At 44.2% G+C, this 18,902-nt stretch overlaps 1 protein-coding gene across 1 annotated transcript in view; it reads left to right on the top strand.

The window, feature by feature from the left end:
- Window positions 1–18,902, top strand: part of LOC146866021 (transmembrane channel-like protein 1) — a 367,836-nt gene that overhangs the window by 91,383 nt on the left and 257,551 nt on the right. The window contains exon 5 of the mRNA XM_085640218.1: window positions 2,435–2,516. Coding sequence (XP_085496344.1) covers window positions 2,435–2,516 — 82 coding nt within the window. The remainder of the gene's footprint in view (window positions 1–2,434; window positions 2,517–18,902) is intronic.

The raw sequence follows: 18,902 nt of genomic DNA on the forward strand, positions 1-18,902 counted from the left end.
CAAGAGGCACCTCTCATGTCCCTGGGCCCTTGGGTGGATTTGCAGCTCTTTAAATCAAGCATTTGGGCTCATGATCGGGCCCGATCAGTCCTCCAGAACATGGCAGCTTGCACAAAGGTTCATAGCGAGCAAACACAAGTTTGCCTCTTTGCACAGGAAGCATTGCCACTCACAACCGCGAGGTTCAAGCCCGTCTGTCCACAACACCCAGAGGCTCTTCGTACCCCGGGGACCAGCCCCAGTGACGCTCTCCTTGCTCCCAGCGTACTTCTTCCCTGCAAATGGGACTCTTGGCACAATTTTTGAAAAGGTAAAACTTTAGCGGGACTTAATCTGGGACTGTATCTGACACATGCTCCTTCACAGTCAGCCTGAACGTTTGGATTTGACCCGGTCTAGTACAACCAGATATTCCCAATAGACACGTTCTGCTTTTAGGCACTATATTTCTGTTCATTCTTTAAAAATTCATAGCTCTGGTTTGACTTTTTGGATTTTTGTTGTTTTGGTCTTGCTTTGTTCATTAAATTAAGCTCTATTTTGCTGTTTCGAAATGTTGCACAAATACTTTACATGTTGCCTCTTAAGTTAAATCTGACTGCTCTGTGCCAAGCTACCAGAGAGTGAGCACAGGTTAATTTAGCGTATGTATCTGACTTGCCCTGACTAGGACTGTAGTTCCTGCTTGTACTGGGTACATACCTCTGCTAACCAGACACCCAATTTCTAAAAAGGGCTACATCAACTTCACAGCATCTTTGAGACAGGAAGTTTATACTAACAAAAATGTTTTGTTTGCCTGTGGCTCCAGGAACCTTAAAATGCAGGGCCACATGTATCAACATTTGTAATTGCGATTACCTAATTGTGAATTTCAGCGAATCGCAATTAGGTTAGCGCTATTACAAATGTATGAAACTCCAAAAGTTTCATATAGTTATTCGTAGGGGGTTGTAAATCTCTTAATATTAATGAGGTAGGTTGCAATTTGCGATTCACTAGGACTCACTAAAAAGGTTGGAGCCATACCTGGATTTAGCTCACAGGATAGGATCCTTTTAACTAGGTTTAGGCTTGGGTACGTTAGATGGCATCTATGTTTTTCACTTGGGCAATATGATTCTTCCTCCTTCCTTGTTTGCCCGCAGAGTCTGCTGCACTTTGTTTTTTGGTTTTTTTTGATTTGCGATTTATGAGGCACTTTTTAATTCCAGTCCTGAAGGGTCTGGGTTTGACCAAATGTAGACCAGCCTTATTGTATTTGCGGATGTTGAAATCACCTGTGACTTGTTTTAGTGTTGGCTCCTGTTTTAAAAATGCCCTCCGTGCCAGGGATCGTATGGATTTTTGAATTAAGGATATTGGGCCAGATGTACGACCTCCCAAATAGTGCCTTGCAAATTGTGTCACATTTGCGACTCGCAATTTGCGAGGCGCTATTCGGCACGTACAACAGTGAGTTTAACACTGTTTGCGATTCCCAATGGGGTCGCAATTTGCAAGCCTGGCTCAGCAGACCACCATGTCTGGGACAGCTTTTAAATAAAGCAGCTTTTTTAGAAAAATGCAGCCAGTTTTACTTAAAAGAAAACGGGATGCATTTAAATTTAAAAAATGAAATGTTTTTGTTTCATTCTTTAAAGGCAGGCAGTGGTCCCTGGGACCACTGCCTGCCCGTAAAAAATAATATTGCATGCATTTTCTTAGGGGAAGGGGTCCCCTGGGGAACCCTTTCCAGTTGCAAATGCATTACCACCTACTTGAAATTGGTGGTAATTTGCAAGTGTTTTGCGACCGTAATTGCGGTCGCAAAACATTGGTACATAGCTTTGTGGTCGCTATTAGGAAGGGAACGCCCCTTCCTAATGGCAAGTGGCACAACAGTATTTTGCGAGACGTAATTTATTTGCCACTCGTAAAATACTGTTTGTTCATGGGTCCATGCTTTTTAGCGTGCGTGATCGGGTCTAAAACCCGTTTGCGCACGCTAAAAAGTGTCGTACATCTGGCCCGAAATGGGTCGTGGCTCTTAATGTATTTTTATACTGTGATTGTTACCCAATGTAATGTGTGATTTGTTATGTATTTGCTTTTAGGATCATTATTTGGTGTTTGCGTAAAGATACTTTGTCTTTTTGAGATTAAATCTAATATGGGATTTACAAATTAGCAGGGTGTCTGGTTTACAGTACTGCAACTTCACTTCCATATATTAAACACCTTAAAAATGTGAAGAAATGTTTTAAACTCTCTTAATCATAACAATCTTTAGCCTTAGATGCACAGATTTCTTTCTTCTCTCTTTTTCCTCAGCAGGAGATAACCACAAACTGAAAATGATCCTTTTTATTTATGTTCATTTATTTCTGTCAATAAGCATCGCAAATATGGGCCTAATAGTGCAGTTCAACATAATATTTTGTTTTTGATTTAGAAATGGATGAAGTTTCAACGAGATTTTGAAAATTTTCGGACCGCCTGCATACCATGGGAAATGAAAATCAAGGAAATTGAAAGTAAGTATATATTATATCTATGGAGAGTGATTGCAAAATGATCCCCACTGTAGCGCTTAGATGTCGTGAGCTTCATTGCTGCAAAATACTGTTATATGTAATAGTCAGATGAGGGCACCTTACAATGCATAAGAATGTTAGGGAACATTGCACCTCACAGCTAACTTAGTTTACATTTTTTAATGTTTAAAGTATTCACTTCGATAAACAAATCTTCAATTTTACAAAATTCTCTGAAGTTGTTTCACATTAAAATTGTGACTATTAGAGAGGGAATTACTGAACTGGGCCCATGAAGTCCCTATTGTTAGTAGACAATTAATTGTTTTCGAATTCATCTTCACTGATTTAAATATGATTCTATTTTGAATATTGTGCTAGTGAATGTTCCACTGCTATTTTATATTTTTGTCACTTACAGAGCTCCACAAGCCAAGAAAGGCAAGGTTCTTGTTTATCCCCCCCCCCCCAAAAAAATCTATATATATATAAAATTTAATAAATGATGACTATTATTGCATTGCTGTAAATGAGTTTTGTCTGTTTGTTAGCCTGCAGCGGCTCGTAGGTATTAAGGGCCTCATTTATAAAATGTGTCACATCAGTGCTTGAAAACAGCGATGCAACACCTTTCAGTGTGCTATCCTGGCGGCACCATGGCTGAGCCATATGTACTGTATGGTGCTCCATGACGCAAGGATTAACAGATACGTCAGTATTCCTGACGTATGTGTAGGCGTAAAAGTGGGTCCTTTCACGTGGGGCAAGCCCCATGTAAGAGGGCCTGTATCACTCCTTGATTTTACGCAGTGGTGTTCTAGAAGTGTCGCAGTGAAATCTCATAGATTTCACTGCAACACTTCTACAAGCCTTTTTCACGCCAGAATGCCCACCCTGCCTACATCATACCTGTTGCAGGTATAATGTAGCGCAGGGGTTTACTAAGTGACGCATCTGCCTAGGTGCGCCACTTTGTAAATATGGCGCAGTGTTGCTCATTTGTTACACCGCCGAAGCATCACAAAAAGTGATGCAACTGCAGCGTAAGGGCCTCATAAATAAGGCCCTAAGTTTTTATCCTCCTGCTTCTTTATACGCATGTGGCACAAAATGCATTACCGAAGAGGCTACAAGTCCACCTTTATATTGGCAAAGGTGTGCCAGCACTTCTAGCAGGTGCTCATTCAAATGTGGGTATTCCCTTTTTGGAAAAAGGGCGTTTTTTACCTCGTCCACCCTGACTTTGTGTTTATGTAAGTGGATTGCAAGCATTTTAACCTCTGGACACTGTGAGGCTGCTAATAACCTTTTAGTGCATTTGCTCAGATCCATAAAGCATTGAGAGTTAAGGTTTGTACCTAAGATCATGATAAAAATGTGGAAGAATTGTGCAGCGATAGCATAAAAGACAGATGTCATACTTGGGCCATGGTGATCTGTGCACCTCCCACATAGGTGACTTTTAAATAGGGTTGTGAAAAACTGCACACATTTTTGCAAATGTGTATGAAATTTCATGGTATTTGTTTGAAGTTCATCAGAGTTATTTGAGTGGAATGAATTATGATTTGCCAGTATCTATAGTAAAATGTTGGTTCAAAAGTGCTTAACAAAGTAACACCGGGAGGTATTGCATAATAGGACATTACACTAATTGTATATTTCTTGTAATGCTTTCGCCTAAGCATTCTTCCATTGAGATCCTCTACTGATAATTGGAAAAAATACCTGACCACGAGCCTTTGTCCTGCTTGTGCTTTGGACATAGAGACTCAGATGCACATATTGTTTTTTTGTTCCGCATACCTAGGGTCTCGTCGTAAATGGATTCGTCCAATATGTCGGTCCTTGAGATTGTCAAGATATCTAGTGGCCCATAGAATTTTAAAAAGTGACCTGACCCCGGCTATTGTTTTTGCTGTCAGTACATTTTTCCAAGCTGTTTGGCATAGGCGCAGCAACATTTTAAAGGAGATAGCACGTTGAAATATGTTGCACACTAATTTTTTACAATAATACTTTTTGGATTCTATATTTGCATATTTCTAATATTTTTAAATCTGATTGAGGTTTTAATCCCCTGACCCACTAATTATTTGTACCCAGCCTTTCAGTAAATGTTGTATCAAGCGACCATTTGGAGGAATGAAATGTGTACTTGAGTTTCTACAGTTACACAGATAGGGAAAAAACATAAAACGACTTGAGCATGTGAAATCTTATTTATTAACTTATTTATTTTTTAGACATATGTTACTGTATTACTGTATGTACACTTTGATGGTTCATGGTAACCGAAATAAATTATTCTATATATTTAATGGAAAACTAAGATAGTTAAAAAAAATCACAAACATAATTTGCACAGACCTACTTCAAAACAAGGCAAATGCCTGTAACATGTACTTTGGAAACCACAAGGTTTAGGTGCATAATCTGTCAAATTGAGCCTTGCAGAGTAGGTAACTTGCCATGTTTCTTCAATAACTGAAATATAAAATGCTAGTTAGTACACAGGCAGCTGACTCATTCAAAAAGGCCTGCTTTATGCATTGAAGTTGTGAATGCCTATCTTGGCCTATGGCCTCTTAGAAAACCTAACTGTGGTTTTTTACTCAGTTAAGAAGATTTTATTCGTCTGTGAACTAAGGTTTTTGATGCAAATGGCAAAAAGAGGATCTTTAGATAAGGTTTTATTTTTAAATTAGCTACGGTTGCAATTTAACCCGGTTCTGACAGACTCTGACTTGTTGCAGTTTCTATAATTAGATTTTTGCCCACTAAGTGCTGCTCAGGAAACGGTGAAAATATCCGTCATCGGGACTTTCGTTGAGAACAAAGGGGCCTTCTGGAGCAAGTTCCCTGCTGCGAGACTCCGATCACCAGGCAGAAACCTCTAGAAATGTCCTCTTTTTATTAAAATTCTATATAGTATGTCCTATATTTGAAGCTGGCCTTCCCATAGCCACTCACGCACCTATCTGGATGGACTATGAGTACCAGCGGGACTGGGCCAGAATTTGTTCATTTCCCACTAGCTATGTGAAGTCCGGCATTTTAATTGGTCAGTCCTTCGGCACCCCGGGGAGCTCTACCAGCAGATATAGCTTTCTATAATTTTTGATACTCCAAGAACGGTGCTTTCTCGAAAGAGTTTAATCACAAATCTGGAAAATTGTTGTAAAGTTGGAAGAGATCAGACAGGCATATTTCTCTATAATAATCACGAGATATATCTATTTTTTATTACTTCCACCACCTGGAACTAGAACGTACTGTGATGAATTATAAACAGGATTTCAAGTCATTGCACTGAACTGTATTGATTTACTAGGTATTCTGAGGAGGGCATTAAGACGGTACCCTGAAGAGGGGTGCTTTCCACCGGGACTCACAAAATAATGGCTCCCGTTACTAGGAATTTACATTTTTCACTTACAAAAATCCATATAGCATCTTTGCATATGTTAATTCTATTGAATGTTCACAGTTTTTTGGTGCTAAGACAAAAAAGGCATGTATAAACCGCAGCTATCACTGGGTGGGTGGCAGATGGCACATGTGCACCAGCTTCTCTTATGCCTCGCAACCACTGCTGATGAATGATGCACCTTGTTTGACCATGACAGAAAAAAAGACACTGCACCTTACTGTACACATTAATAATAATAATAATAATAATAAAGTAATTTATAGAGTGCTTAGTTACTCCTGATGAAGTGTCCCAGTGCTAAGGTTTCGCTCCCAATTACAGAACCAGACAACATGCTAAAAAGACATCCCTAATCTGATCGAGCTGAACAACCAGGGGGCATATTCACAAGGAACTATCACCGAGTTAACGGCACTTTATCGCAGCCAAACTTGTGATAAATTTATCGCCCCTTTCACAAGCTGGTGTTAACAGCCCACAGCACCAGTTTACCTGCAATAGCAGCCGCAAAAACCCATCGCCAATGATGACCCCCGCAACTATCACTAATGAGATGCACAGTAGGCGTTTCTGTGCCCAAAACCGCGACAACACCACTCCACAACATTCACAACGACCAGGCAGAACTGCGATAAGAACACTAACCCTGTGCGCAACAACTCATGGGCCCTTTATGATTGAGAACCGTGGAGCATCCGTCATTCAGTCACCACCGGCAGAGGGGAATGTGAAGTCGTCGGCCCATTATGTTTGCGGAGTCACATGGCCTGTGACGCCTGTGCCGGATGGGTGTGGTGTGCGTGTAAACCTGCCCTCAGGGAGTGGCTGTGACATGCTGACAACTAGACCAGTGACCTGCACACCACCAGCGAGTACGCCTGCGACGGATAGCAATGAGGGCCCCCCCTCGGAGTGTAAGAGGAGTGGTCTGTCCTGCCGTATGCTGGACCAGCGCAGGGCTTGCAACAATGACACATGGTATCTGGGCGTGGTTCAGTCCATGTCCGGACATGGAAGTGACTGATTCGTGTGTCCCTGTTGTAGTATTCACGGAACCCGGTACACAATATGCTATGTAGCACCCTCTGATAGGAGCATCATTGACGCAAGGGACATCACTGTCCCTACATTCACCCACACATTCATACATGGATGATGAACAACATAACACAGCAGTGCGTAACTGGATGCTTATTGCACATCCAGTGCAGTCCTAAAGTTGGAGCGGTACAGTGCAATGCCGAGCACACTACACAATATGGGCCCTTGGAGGGCCAGCCAGAGTCCATCCGGGGATGACAAGTCCTGAGGAAGAGGTAGGGTACAGCCATGTGCGGCACCAAGGTGGAACAGGCCAGGTGGCGGAAATTAATGCTAGTGCCTCCTGATCACAAACCCATCCACGTCCTCGTCCATGGATGTGTGCTTGTAGGAGAGTAGGGTCTACTTCACATGTTTACCCCCACTTTTTGCTGGTGTTTCACTGTTTTTCGACTTTAGTCTGGCTGGGACCCTGCTAATCAGGCCCCCAGTCTAGCTGCTTCCTCTCTATAATGATTCAATGTACTTTAGGTACAGTTCAGATTGGAACTGAGGTGCCCTTGTAAGCCCCTAGTATATGGTATACTATGTACCCAGGGCATAGGTACCCCAGAGGCCTACCAGGGACTGAAGCATGTATTATGCCACCCCTGGAAAGCCACCTAAAATGACACCACAGGTCTGCTACTGCAGCCTGGGTAAGGTGGTGCATGCACCCCTTACTGAGATATAGGTTCACTATATCTCTCCATATACCCACATACAAACCTATAAGTCACTCCTATGGCAGGCCTTATCAATCCTGAAGGCAGAGTGCTTGGTTCCTATGTGAGAGGGTGCCCCTGCATGAGCAGAACCCCTCTGCAGCGTTCGGAGACCCTTCTCTGATGCTGTTGGTAGTGCAGCCTGACTATATACTCTTAAGTGCATTATAACCAAACGGTAAATGCTAACTTTGGAGGGGCTGCACGGAAACATGTTGTGTTTGGTGTCAAACACCTTGGAATCATACCCTCACACCAGTATCTGGTGTGGGAGTATGATCCCACCCTTCTAGAGGGACAGACATGACTGTACTGGTCTACCCGGTAGAAACCTAATAGAGCCCTGGCATCACAAAATGGATGCTGCAGCCACAGACACGAGTCCGGCCTCCTGCTGCTGACCGAAACTCCGGCAGGGGAGGCCTGGACAATAGGTTTCTTGTCACAGGGAGGTGTAACCACCTCCCAGACAGGCTTATGTGTATTGGGGCTGGGTGGGAGCACTCTCTGAGTGCTTTGAAGTCCTGCACTGGGGGCACACTTGGTGTCCCTCTGCATAGTCCAGCTAAAACCGGTTCAGGGGCTTCCAGCCCCTGCTCTGGTGTGAAACTGGACAAAGGAAATGGGTGTAGCCACCCCTCTTTCCAAACCCTCCCATAGGTGGGTCCCCAGAGTATGTCCAACCCCCTACCTTAGGATAAGTATGGGACCCCTGTCCTTAGGACTTTTTGATTACCCTGGACGAAACTCTGAAGCTGAATCCTGGACCTTCGACGCTCTGCTGAAGACCAGTGGACTGAAGATATCTCCCTTAGGGTCAAGGAGTGACTCCCCTGCTTGGCAGGCACCAATGAAGCAATTTGCCAGTCTGCATCAACGAAGCTCCCGCTGGACTCCAAAGTATTTGCAGCCCAGGAAGAGGATTTCCAGACATCTCCGAGGTCGACCCAAGTCCCCAGCAAAGCTGAGACCCGCAGCCCTCGTGAGTAGCGTGGAACTGGAACTCCTGGTCACCGTGCATTTCTGCAAGTGTATTGACTTCCTGACGTCTCTTGAAGTCGTGCTTAGGCTGACTTGTAGCCCCCACCTCGAGCATTAATACTACTCAAGATTGTTGGCCTGGTCATATTGAGTGACCCGTGGGCTGCCATTTTGTGTTTCGTCTTGAGGTCCCTTCGTGATCCCTGGTCCGTTGACTGGTGAGTCCCTGAGGGGGTAACTTTGCATTTCCTTGGGCTTTTCTGGTTGGTCCAGACATGCCCTCGCTCCCAACCAAGTGGTGAGTTCCATAGACCTTGCTGGTCTGCACCGAAGCATCATTCTCGTTTCTGCGTGGGTTGCTGTTGCCAAGTCATGTTGTGTCCAATCCGGGAACCGACACAGCAGCACTCGACATCCTTTGTAGGACAGCTCGAATCCAGCTCCTGGTCATCCTCGACGCCTCCTGGACCTCATGACTGAAGAGTCAAGCTTCACCTCCTTCACCTGAAATTACCCGACATCGGTGGGCATCTGCTCATCACCTTTCTGGTCACTGGCAAGTGACCCAGACTCTGTCCCCTCTGGTTTCAGGTTCTTCTCATCTTTGATCCAGGCTTGGATCTCTTTGGTGACTTCATATCTTCACGGCAGCAGCACTACTTCACCAGCTCCCATTGAGCGTGTATTTAGTAATAAATACATATATTTTATATGTATACCTGGTGTGGCTATCTTTCATTTAGTGACTCAAGAGATTACAGACTGGTAAAACAAGCTGCTTTACATTCCTTCAAAACTTAGCCTGAAGGCTGTTCTCCATAGCTACCACTAGGATAGCTTTCAGTAAAGGTTGTCTTTAACCTATAACCAATAAGGGTTTTTTTGTACTGATACAGGGTGCCCACTAGAACTAGTGGATAGCATATATCAGGCCATCTTCGCACAGTGCTCTGCCCCACCTGTGGGTGTTGCAGTACCGGCTGGGGCACTGTTGCCACTGACACATCAGGGGCCGGAGGAGGGTTGTTGGCTGCACTGTGTGGCAGTGACACATCAGGTGCCGGAGTGGATACGCCTGCCGCACTGTGGGGCACTGACACACCAGGGGGCGGAGATTTGGATGGTGTGGGGTCAGCACCATTCATCAGTGCCACGCCTTGTGGCAGCAATGCTATGATGATGGTCTGCAGGGCATGGTAGATCCCAGCTACATTTCGCTGATGTACAGCGGTGGCTGCCATCCTTTCCGCCTCCATCCGCACCATGTCCTCCATGAACCTCCGCATGTGTGCCAGCTCACGGCTGCTGTCGCTGGAGCCCCACTGAGCGGACTGGTGTTTTTGTCTCCCCGTCAGGACTCTAGCGATGTCAGTCAGGGCTCGTTGGAGGCCATGGAGCAGAACTAGACACCCATGGATGGCGTCCAGTTTGGTAGCCATGAGGTCGAACCCCACCTGCACCTGCTCAGCCGTCTCCCTCTGGGCCTCCAGCACACAGCGTTGGAAGGCCATGTGTTGCTCCTGGGGGTCTTGGGAGACTGGCGGGCTGTGGGTGCCTCCTTCTGGGTGGTTTGGTGGTGGGTGGGGTCTCCTTGATGCAGCTTGTCATCCCTGATCCTGAAGGTGAGTCGCGGATGATGTCAATGATGTCAAGGAGGGCATGGGTGTCGATGCTGGGGTTGTCCTCCTCGTCATCAGTGAAAAGTGGCTGGGACTGCTCTGCAGGGGGTGTTGGCGGTGGGTCTGGAATGTGAAGGGGAGATTGTGTATTGCAATGTGTCCTCATGTATGTAGCCGGATGGTACATGTTGACATTCAGACAGCATGGCATTGTACATTGTGACAGTCTCTGGATCTGGGTGATGACCCAGAGCCATTGAGGGTGTGCACTGTGCTGTGCTTGATTGTGCATGTGTGCCATCGTGGCCATCTCCACCTGTCCCTCCAGTACCTGGTGGTCACTCACCCTGTTGCGGTTGTGTTGTGTCCTGTCGAGTAGTGTCCAGTCCCCCGACTCCGGCCACAGTATCCACACTGATGACTGTGACACCAGCTCCTCCATGTCATCCAGCTCGAGCAGAGGCGCTGGGACCCCACCTCCAGTCTGCATTCCTGCCTTCTGGTTGGCTGCTAGTTTCTCCTTGGTCTTTTGCTTGATGTCATTCCATCGCCTCTTGACCTCGTAATTTGTCCTCTTGTGCTCTCCAACGGCATTCACCATGTCCACGATGTCCCGCCATATTCCAATTTTGGTGCCCAATGACATGTTGAGGTGACAAACAGTTGTTGATGGTGTTCCATCACCTCCGTGACTATGATCCTGTTAGTCTGCGGACTGAACTTCGTCTTCCTCTTCTTCTTGTCCATGCCCTTCCCTGTCCCCGAGGTCCCGGGCTGGTCGTTCGGGGTGCTTGTTGGGTTGCGCTCGTCCTCTGCGCCTGCTCCGGCTGCCTCCATGGTGCTTGGGTGTTGGTCAGTTTGGGTTTGGGTGTTTTTTCTACTTTTATGGAGATTTTTCCCACCCGCCAGGTGTGTGTTGCAGGCCTGGCGCTGCTTATCGCTGATTTCCTCATCGCGTTTTGGCCCATCGCTGTTTTTTTGGTGTTGTGGTTTGTGTTTTTATCTCCATCGAGGTGGTTATGTCGCAGACATTGTCCGCGGTTTCGGCAGACTATCGCATGGTACCACCTTGTTGTGAATTCCACGTTGACACGGGGTTATTTTCCCGCGATGGGCTGCGATGTTGAGAGTTGCGTTAAGCTACTCTTGCGGTAGTTATCACACGTTCTTGTGAATATACCCCCAGGTTTTTACATTTTTTTAAAATGATAATTCAGTTTTTTCCTCTCTGAGTGAGAGTGGAAAGGAGGTCCACATCTTGGATCCTAGAAATGTAAAGGAGCATCCTCCAATGCGTGCTCTTTTTACACTAGGAATACAAGCCAGTAGAGCCCCCGATGATCTTAAATTCCTTCTTGGAATGTAGGGCTTGACAAAAGAATGCAGATAACAAGTGCCTTTATTCTTAAGAGTCCAAAGCAATAGCAGATGGCTTTAAATTAAAGAAGCGCCTTTTCTTCAGAGGTAGCCACTGCAGTTTAGTGGGTGCGGGACCTGTGGGAGACCGACTCTGAAGATTTAGCAGCACTCGGGCTGCCATGTTATGCACATGCTAGAGTCTCAGTTGAGAATGTGAAACTCCCAGATACAGGAGATTACATTAGCCCAGTCTGGATGTGACAGGGGCCTGGACTAATGTCTTTCTAGCAGCTTCCAGGTGCTGGTGGCTGGCACAGATCGGGAGTGGGGGACAGAGGGGGCCAGGGGGGTAGTAAATAACAAAATACTTATCTCCTTGCTGCCACTGCATCTCTTCTCATCCCTCCTCATCTTTGCTCTGCTCCGGCTCGAAGCCAGAAGCACTCAGGCTCCCCTGAGCCAATCACAATGCTGCAGTGCAGTGTGGTGATTGGTCTGAGCGCTGTGGTTCGGCGCTCAGCCAGCGACTGGGGGCCTGGACATGTTCTCCACCCAGGCTGTAAAGCAGCCTGCGTGGAGAACATGCAAAGTGCTCATGACGGTTTGTCCGGCCTGAGACGGCCGGCCAAACTGTCATGCACACTGATAACAGTGCATACCACTCCCTGTGGGTGCCTGTAATCCCACTGGCACTGCCCCCAAGACTCCGGGAGCCTAAATAAAATGACAATAAACCATGGTTTATTATCGTTTTATTTGTATTTTCTTCACGCTGCTGGAAGTGGGGGCGACGTTCGCTGCCATAGCGGAGGAGCCACCGCTGTTTCTGGGAGAAGTTTGAGGATCTTTTTTAGAGTTTTTAAGATCCCCAAAATCTTTCCAGCTAGAATCTCAATCTGGATGTTAAATGAGAGCTTTGCATCAAACCAGATGCCACGCTTCTTAACTTTTAGGGACAGGTAATGACCCAAGCAGACGGGCCACCAAACAGAGGACCAAATCGAAGGCTGTTTAGCTAGGATAAGGACCTCAGTTTTCGTAGCATTCAGCTTAAGGCAACTGTGGTCCATCCACCCATCCACTCAGCCACCTCTGACAAACAGGTCCTTAGGAGAACTGTGACAGGTGATAATCAGCGGCATATCATCAGCGTACAATATGATAATAAAACTGTGACGCTCAATGATATCAGCCAGGGGGCGCATATTAAGAATGAATACATTAAGGCTTAAGGAGGAATTTTGAGAAACCCCTAGTTGCAGTAGAAAAAACTGAGATGAAAAAGGTTTTTGTCCCGCCTGTGAGGTGCGGTTCTGCAAAAAGGAAGTGAGTCACCGCAGGGCCTTATGACAGATTCCATATTTGCACAGCCGTTCAAGTAGAAGGCTGTGGGTAATGTTATCGAAGGCCATGCTAAGGTCCAACATTAGCAATGCTGCAGTGTTGCCCCTATCAACAATTTGTTAATAATTACTTAATAATTACTATTCGGTAGTAGTTAATACATTCAAGTACCTTTCACTAGAAAATAGTGATTGTTTGAGTCCACACATGATCCTACATGTTTGCTTAAATTTCTGAATATGACTTTGTAGGCATTTATAAATCTATATCTAAGTATTTGCCCACCGACATACAGGCACACATGTGTACACATGCACACTTTATGATTGCTTGTTGTAGTTGTCTCCGCCGTTTTTTTTTTTCATGGTTCATTATGTACCCCCCAAATATTACTTATAGAGACACCATTGGGACAGACTTTTCATTTATGGCCATAAACAGTTGCTTGATTCACAAAAGAATTCACATGCATGTGTGGCTACTCAATGTTATCTTCCTCTACAGAAGGTGAATCCAGGCATAGAAGGCAAACATTGTCCTTATGGCCAGAGATTATACATGGACCTCAGCTCATGGATAATATGAAAGATGGTGGGTTGGGTTGAGCCGCTGATATAGATCTTATAGTTAAATATGGCATAAATGCTGTAAAAAGGAAAACATTGTAACCCAGTTACTGTACATTCGTTCTGCTCCTCCACAACAAACCCCTAAATGTTTGCTCCATTTTAGAGAGGTAAAAACAAAATCATGCATTTCTCAAGACAGGTGTGACATTGCTTCTCATAGTTTGTGACTGATAGGTGTAAGAGTCCTGTTGGTAGTGTGTGACTGCCAGTATGTGCTAGGCATGATGGTGCTCTGTTGACATTATTTTTGTCGGATAGCTTAAGGTGAAGCACCTACATAGAATCAGGAACGGTGTTAAAACCTAAAAATTAGACGAGACACTGTGTCCCTATAATTACTCGAACACAAATAAAGAAAAAACAGTTCAATAAATAAGCTCTCTCGAGTCAGGATAAAAGTGTAAACCATAAAGGTTTATTAGAATAATTCAAAAAGCATTACAGAAGCCAAAAAAATGGGTCAATCAGAATGCCGAAGGAATTAGTGTAAGACTCAATCAAATGTGGAAATGGGCAAGACATGAAGTCAAGATTCAGAGATAAATGATCCTAAGTCAAAAGCATGAGATAAAACCAACAAGGGGTTCAGTCTCCAGAGTCAGGGAATCAGGAGACTGACTCACCTTCAAAATGCGTCCCTTTTATAGACAATGGACGTCAGTGGAAATCACACAGCCAGCATAAGGTGAGCAAAGCTAAACGGGTCACAATACAGAATTATACGTCACCTAATGCCACCATTCTAGCACTACCCCCAAAGTGAATATTAATGTGCCCTATTCTAACCTATTGTTCTCAAATGTGGCAATAGAAATCTAGTTACACAAACAACGGAAGTCTCAGAAATGAATATACCTGATGTATCATAAGCAGGAAGAGCCTTGAATGTAGAGAAAGGCTGACTCCGTGCTTCTTCGAGAACAGCATGTTAATATGGAGCATAAGTGCACATCTTCTCTGCATGTGGTAAGAGTATAAGAAATGAAAACAAACATCATGGTTGTGTAAAAACAAATATGGAGTCAGGTCCTAGCTTAGAGCCTAGTTTACAAAGCATTGAAAAACACAATTCTATAAAGTGCAACATTTTCATTTTTGTGCTGAAGTGATAATAATATTACATATTTTTAAGCATACATTTTTATTAAATCATCATCATCTCCTACACCTGTTAGTCACATAAGACCATTACTCTTTGAGGGGTGTAAGTGTGCTTTATTGAGTGAGTGACCAATAGTCTGTGAGGAATGTGAGCGTGCTTTCAGTAGTGTGAATGCCAGTGCTTAATTTGAGCCGGTGGTTTCCGGTGCTCAGCACCAACATTTAATCACCAATACTGTGAAAGTGTTGGTGGTAGTGTGTGGCTGCTATTTTGTGAGGGATGGGAGAGGGCTGTCAGTAATATGTGACTTCTAGCCGGTGGGATATGTGAAAATGCTGCTTGTTGTGTGCAACTGGGAGTTTGAGATAAAGAACATTAGAGGTGCGACGGCTGGGTCAGTTGGCACACTCTACCACAAAATCAAATATAAAGTATCAAAGTCTTCTTCTCTTAAATGTCCAAAATGAGTCACTCTGGTGCTCAAGAGGAGGAAAAGCCATCCATTTTTCCTCGATTGGAAAGGTCCAGAATAAGCAACAAAGCTCTCCAGGCACACAGAAATCAGAATTGAGGCTGTGATTTCAATAATCCTTTTAATTTCGTGTGGTCACAAACGCCCATTTGCCAACAGGTGTTTCGTCTCCGGCTGTCCTTGTTTACAACAGACTTCGTCAGGGCTTAACATTTGTTCATGAGAGATATAGACGTGGTGATTCAGCGGGTTACCAGTCTCAGGTACTCAAACACCATATACTCACCTGGGCCCATAAACACACACACGTTCACATAGGCTAGTAAATACCAATGGGGGTCAATTTTATAAATGCTTTATGAGATTATTTGCCTGACATTCTTAACTAATCTTTCACTGATCAAAAAGTTTTTTCCTCTGGTCAATGGACCTATTAGTTGGAACTAGTTGATGGTGAAAAGACATTATAATTTTATTCCTTGTATATTGAAATAACCACAGACTCGGGAAAAGTTTAAATGCTTTATCTAGTTAAATTCATGTGAGCCAAAATCAAAAATACAGTACGAACTCCGTTTCTCCAAGAAGGAAAAGTCAATTATTTCAATAATCAGTCACCTATATTAGAATGAAGTTTCACAATGACAGTACGATAGAGAGAGCAGTACAAAGACATACTACACAGAAGTATAATTACCTAGAATTGTGTGGAAACCAACCCCTTGGCCAAGGAGCTGGAAGGGTCCCCTGGGAAAGATCAGGTGACAAATACTTCAGGACAGGTTTCAGGACAGGATTCAGGACAGGATAGATGACCTCTATTAGATCCGACGCCTGCGTCGCACCCCTCTCTGACACTATCTTCTTCCTCGATTCTTCCGTGATCTTCTTCTAATAATTGTCTTATTCTCTCCTCGATTCTTCCGCGATCTTCTTCCAACTATTTGGCTTAAAATTCTAAGTCTGCAAATTGATTCTTCTTCAGCATTCGCTCAGCTCTCGTACAGCATCCCTATCTCTCAGCATCTCAGCATCACAAGCAGCCTATCTAACTAACTAAACTTCCTCAATTATACCTTTCTAATGGCATGTACCACCCCCTAATGTTTCAGTTTCATGAAACCCCTAATTCTGATTGGACAGGCAAAGAGTGATCATCACACCATGCTAAGTTTTAATAATTTTCTTTGGTTCTTTGTTTAATGTTCCCACCCCTTAATTCTTATTCCCATGCTTTATTTCCCACCCGGTATTCACATCTTTATCAAACAAAAGTATACATATGACATTCATTTCTATTCATCATTCAGGATGTCCAGCAGGTTCCCAGGACATGTTACAAGGATGGCCTTGGACGGGATTCAAGAACAACATCATAGCTTCTTGGCTTGTTAATACTGCGCCTGCGTGAAAATCACGTGTGGTACAGGTTTCAGTCTCGCTCGGTGGCCCAAATACGAACTAGTAGAGAGGTCAAAAAAGAAACATAATAAATTCGAAATAAAATGATTTCACTTTATACCACCTATCTCTACTCTAATCCCATTTACTTATAAAGGCTCTCCCCACATTAGCACTTAGTAAATAGCTTGTTTTAGTTTCGGCACAGCAGATGCTTAGCATGTGAGCTTTCAAGCGGCCATTTTAGATGCATTTTTTTTATGCCGGTGCAGAAATTTCCCTCCAAGCGAAAGAACGTCATCCTGCGTAGATGCAGCTGACGCATGCGCAGTACAGTTTCCCACGTTAGCAGCCATTTTAAGTTTCACTCGGGTTACTTGTTAGTTAGACACGTAAGCAAGCTTCTTCTTTACTGAAATGTGGAATGTAGTGCATATTATTTTATACAATACATAATTAATACAGTGTTACATGTTATGAGAGGTTTGCTATTGAGCAAGTCTCTTTTATGTGAGTCCTTGCTCCATCAGTGGCATGGCCCATCAAATCTGCTGTGCATTCTCTTGTGGTCCCAATACAGCATATGGTGCTTTATTAATCAATTGTAGATGGTAGATTTGAATCCTCATGTTTGATACATACTCCTAAGTCTTCTCCAGTACCGCCGTGTATGTTGGCGATAAGTGGGTGTGTAAACGCGGTTTGAGATAGGTGTTACCGTTTTTCTGATGTATGTGACTACTAATGAGGAGTGTGAGTGCAGTTAGTAGTCTTAGGTCATCTGAAAGGAAATTAGTATACCTCTTCCCCAAAAAACATCCCTGAGCTCCTCCCTCTCAGAGAGGGTGTTGTAGCCTGTACCGTGACAATGATGAAGAATGGCACCTTAGGTGGGTGGGTGAGAGAAACTGTCATTTAAAAGGAATACTCCACCAATACTAGGTCTTTCCTCTTGTTTTTCTTTCGCGTTCTCCCTCCTGTAGACCCAGGAGGTTTGTTGTGATTAATGAATATGCTGAAAACCATGTAAAACCAGTGCCTAGATTTACCAAAAGGTCAGGCAACATAGAGCAGCATGTAAAGTTGTTATGCTGTGTTGCATGAAAGGGAGAGAGCATAACAGTACATTATGTCTGCTATGTGGTATTGTTCTGCTCTCTCCCTGGAGCACATCAGGCAGCCATGTGTCAACTCAGACACCCTTGCGCCATAGTGCAAGTGTGTCTTTGTTCACTGAAGCATAGGTTTTGTACTAGAAGGGGTCTGTTCCAGTGCAAAACCCATGTTTTAAGGCTTTTTCCACTTTGTATCTGAGCTGTACATTGGAGCACACATGCGTGGTGGGGAAAAATACAAAAAATCTTCTCCTTGCACCTACCTCGAGGAGACATACGATTTAGGCACAAATTTGTGTCTACAATTCTTTGGGACTTATTAACAAGTCCCTTGCGCCAGCCGAACGCCACTTTTCCCATGTTCAAAAGTACGCAAAATTGGCGCAAGGGGCTTGCAAATAAGCCCCTTTGTTACTAGAGATTTGCGTCAAACCCCATGGTTTTTTTGCGTAGGAACCCCCAGTCTCACCCCATGGACTTACCCCATGACTCTATTTTGGATTACATTGGGTTACTATGCAGCACAAATCACAATTTGCATTGGGTGGTAAATCTCACCTGAACACGTTGCGTGAGGTCTGCTTTAGAAAAGTAACACAAACCTGATGCAAAGCGTTTGTAAATCTTAGCCCAGGTGCTTTGTCACATGAAAATGCTGACACTTTTTGGCAACGCATTCAATTTTATTGATAGCAATCCCAGATTGAGTACCTTTCACGTAAACATAGCTTGATATTGTCTAATTCTTTCAAAGGCCAGTAGTGCCACCGAGTGGCCACTTTTATTATGACATGTTCAAAATCAATACCGATGCCATTTTAGTAACAGCTGTTTAGTATGAGAAGTGGTGCAGGGGTAGGGTAGGTCTGTAAATTTCACGGACCGTCCATAAATTGGACCTCACGTCCGTTGTCCGTGAGGATCCCTTTTACGGATGCCTTTTGTCGGCAGGGAGCAGAGCTGGTTCCCTCCTTTTAAATGACAGTTTCTCTCACCCACCCACCTAAGGTGCCATTCTTCATCATTGTCACGGTACAGGCTACAACACCCTCTCTGAGAGGGAGGAGCTCAGGGATGTTTTTTGGGGAAGAGGTATACTAATTTCCTTTCAGATGACCTAAGACTA

The sequence above is a fragment of the Triturus cristatus genome, chromosome 2_1, assembly GCF_964204655.1.
Source record: "Triturus cristatus chromosome 2_1, aTriCri1.1, whole genome shotgun sequence".
NCBI classification, from domain to species: Eukaryota; Metazoa; Chordata; class Amphibia; order Caudata; family Salamandridae; genus Triturus; species Triturus cristatus.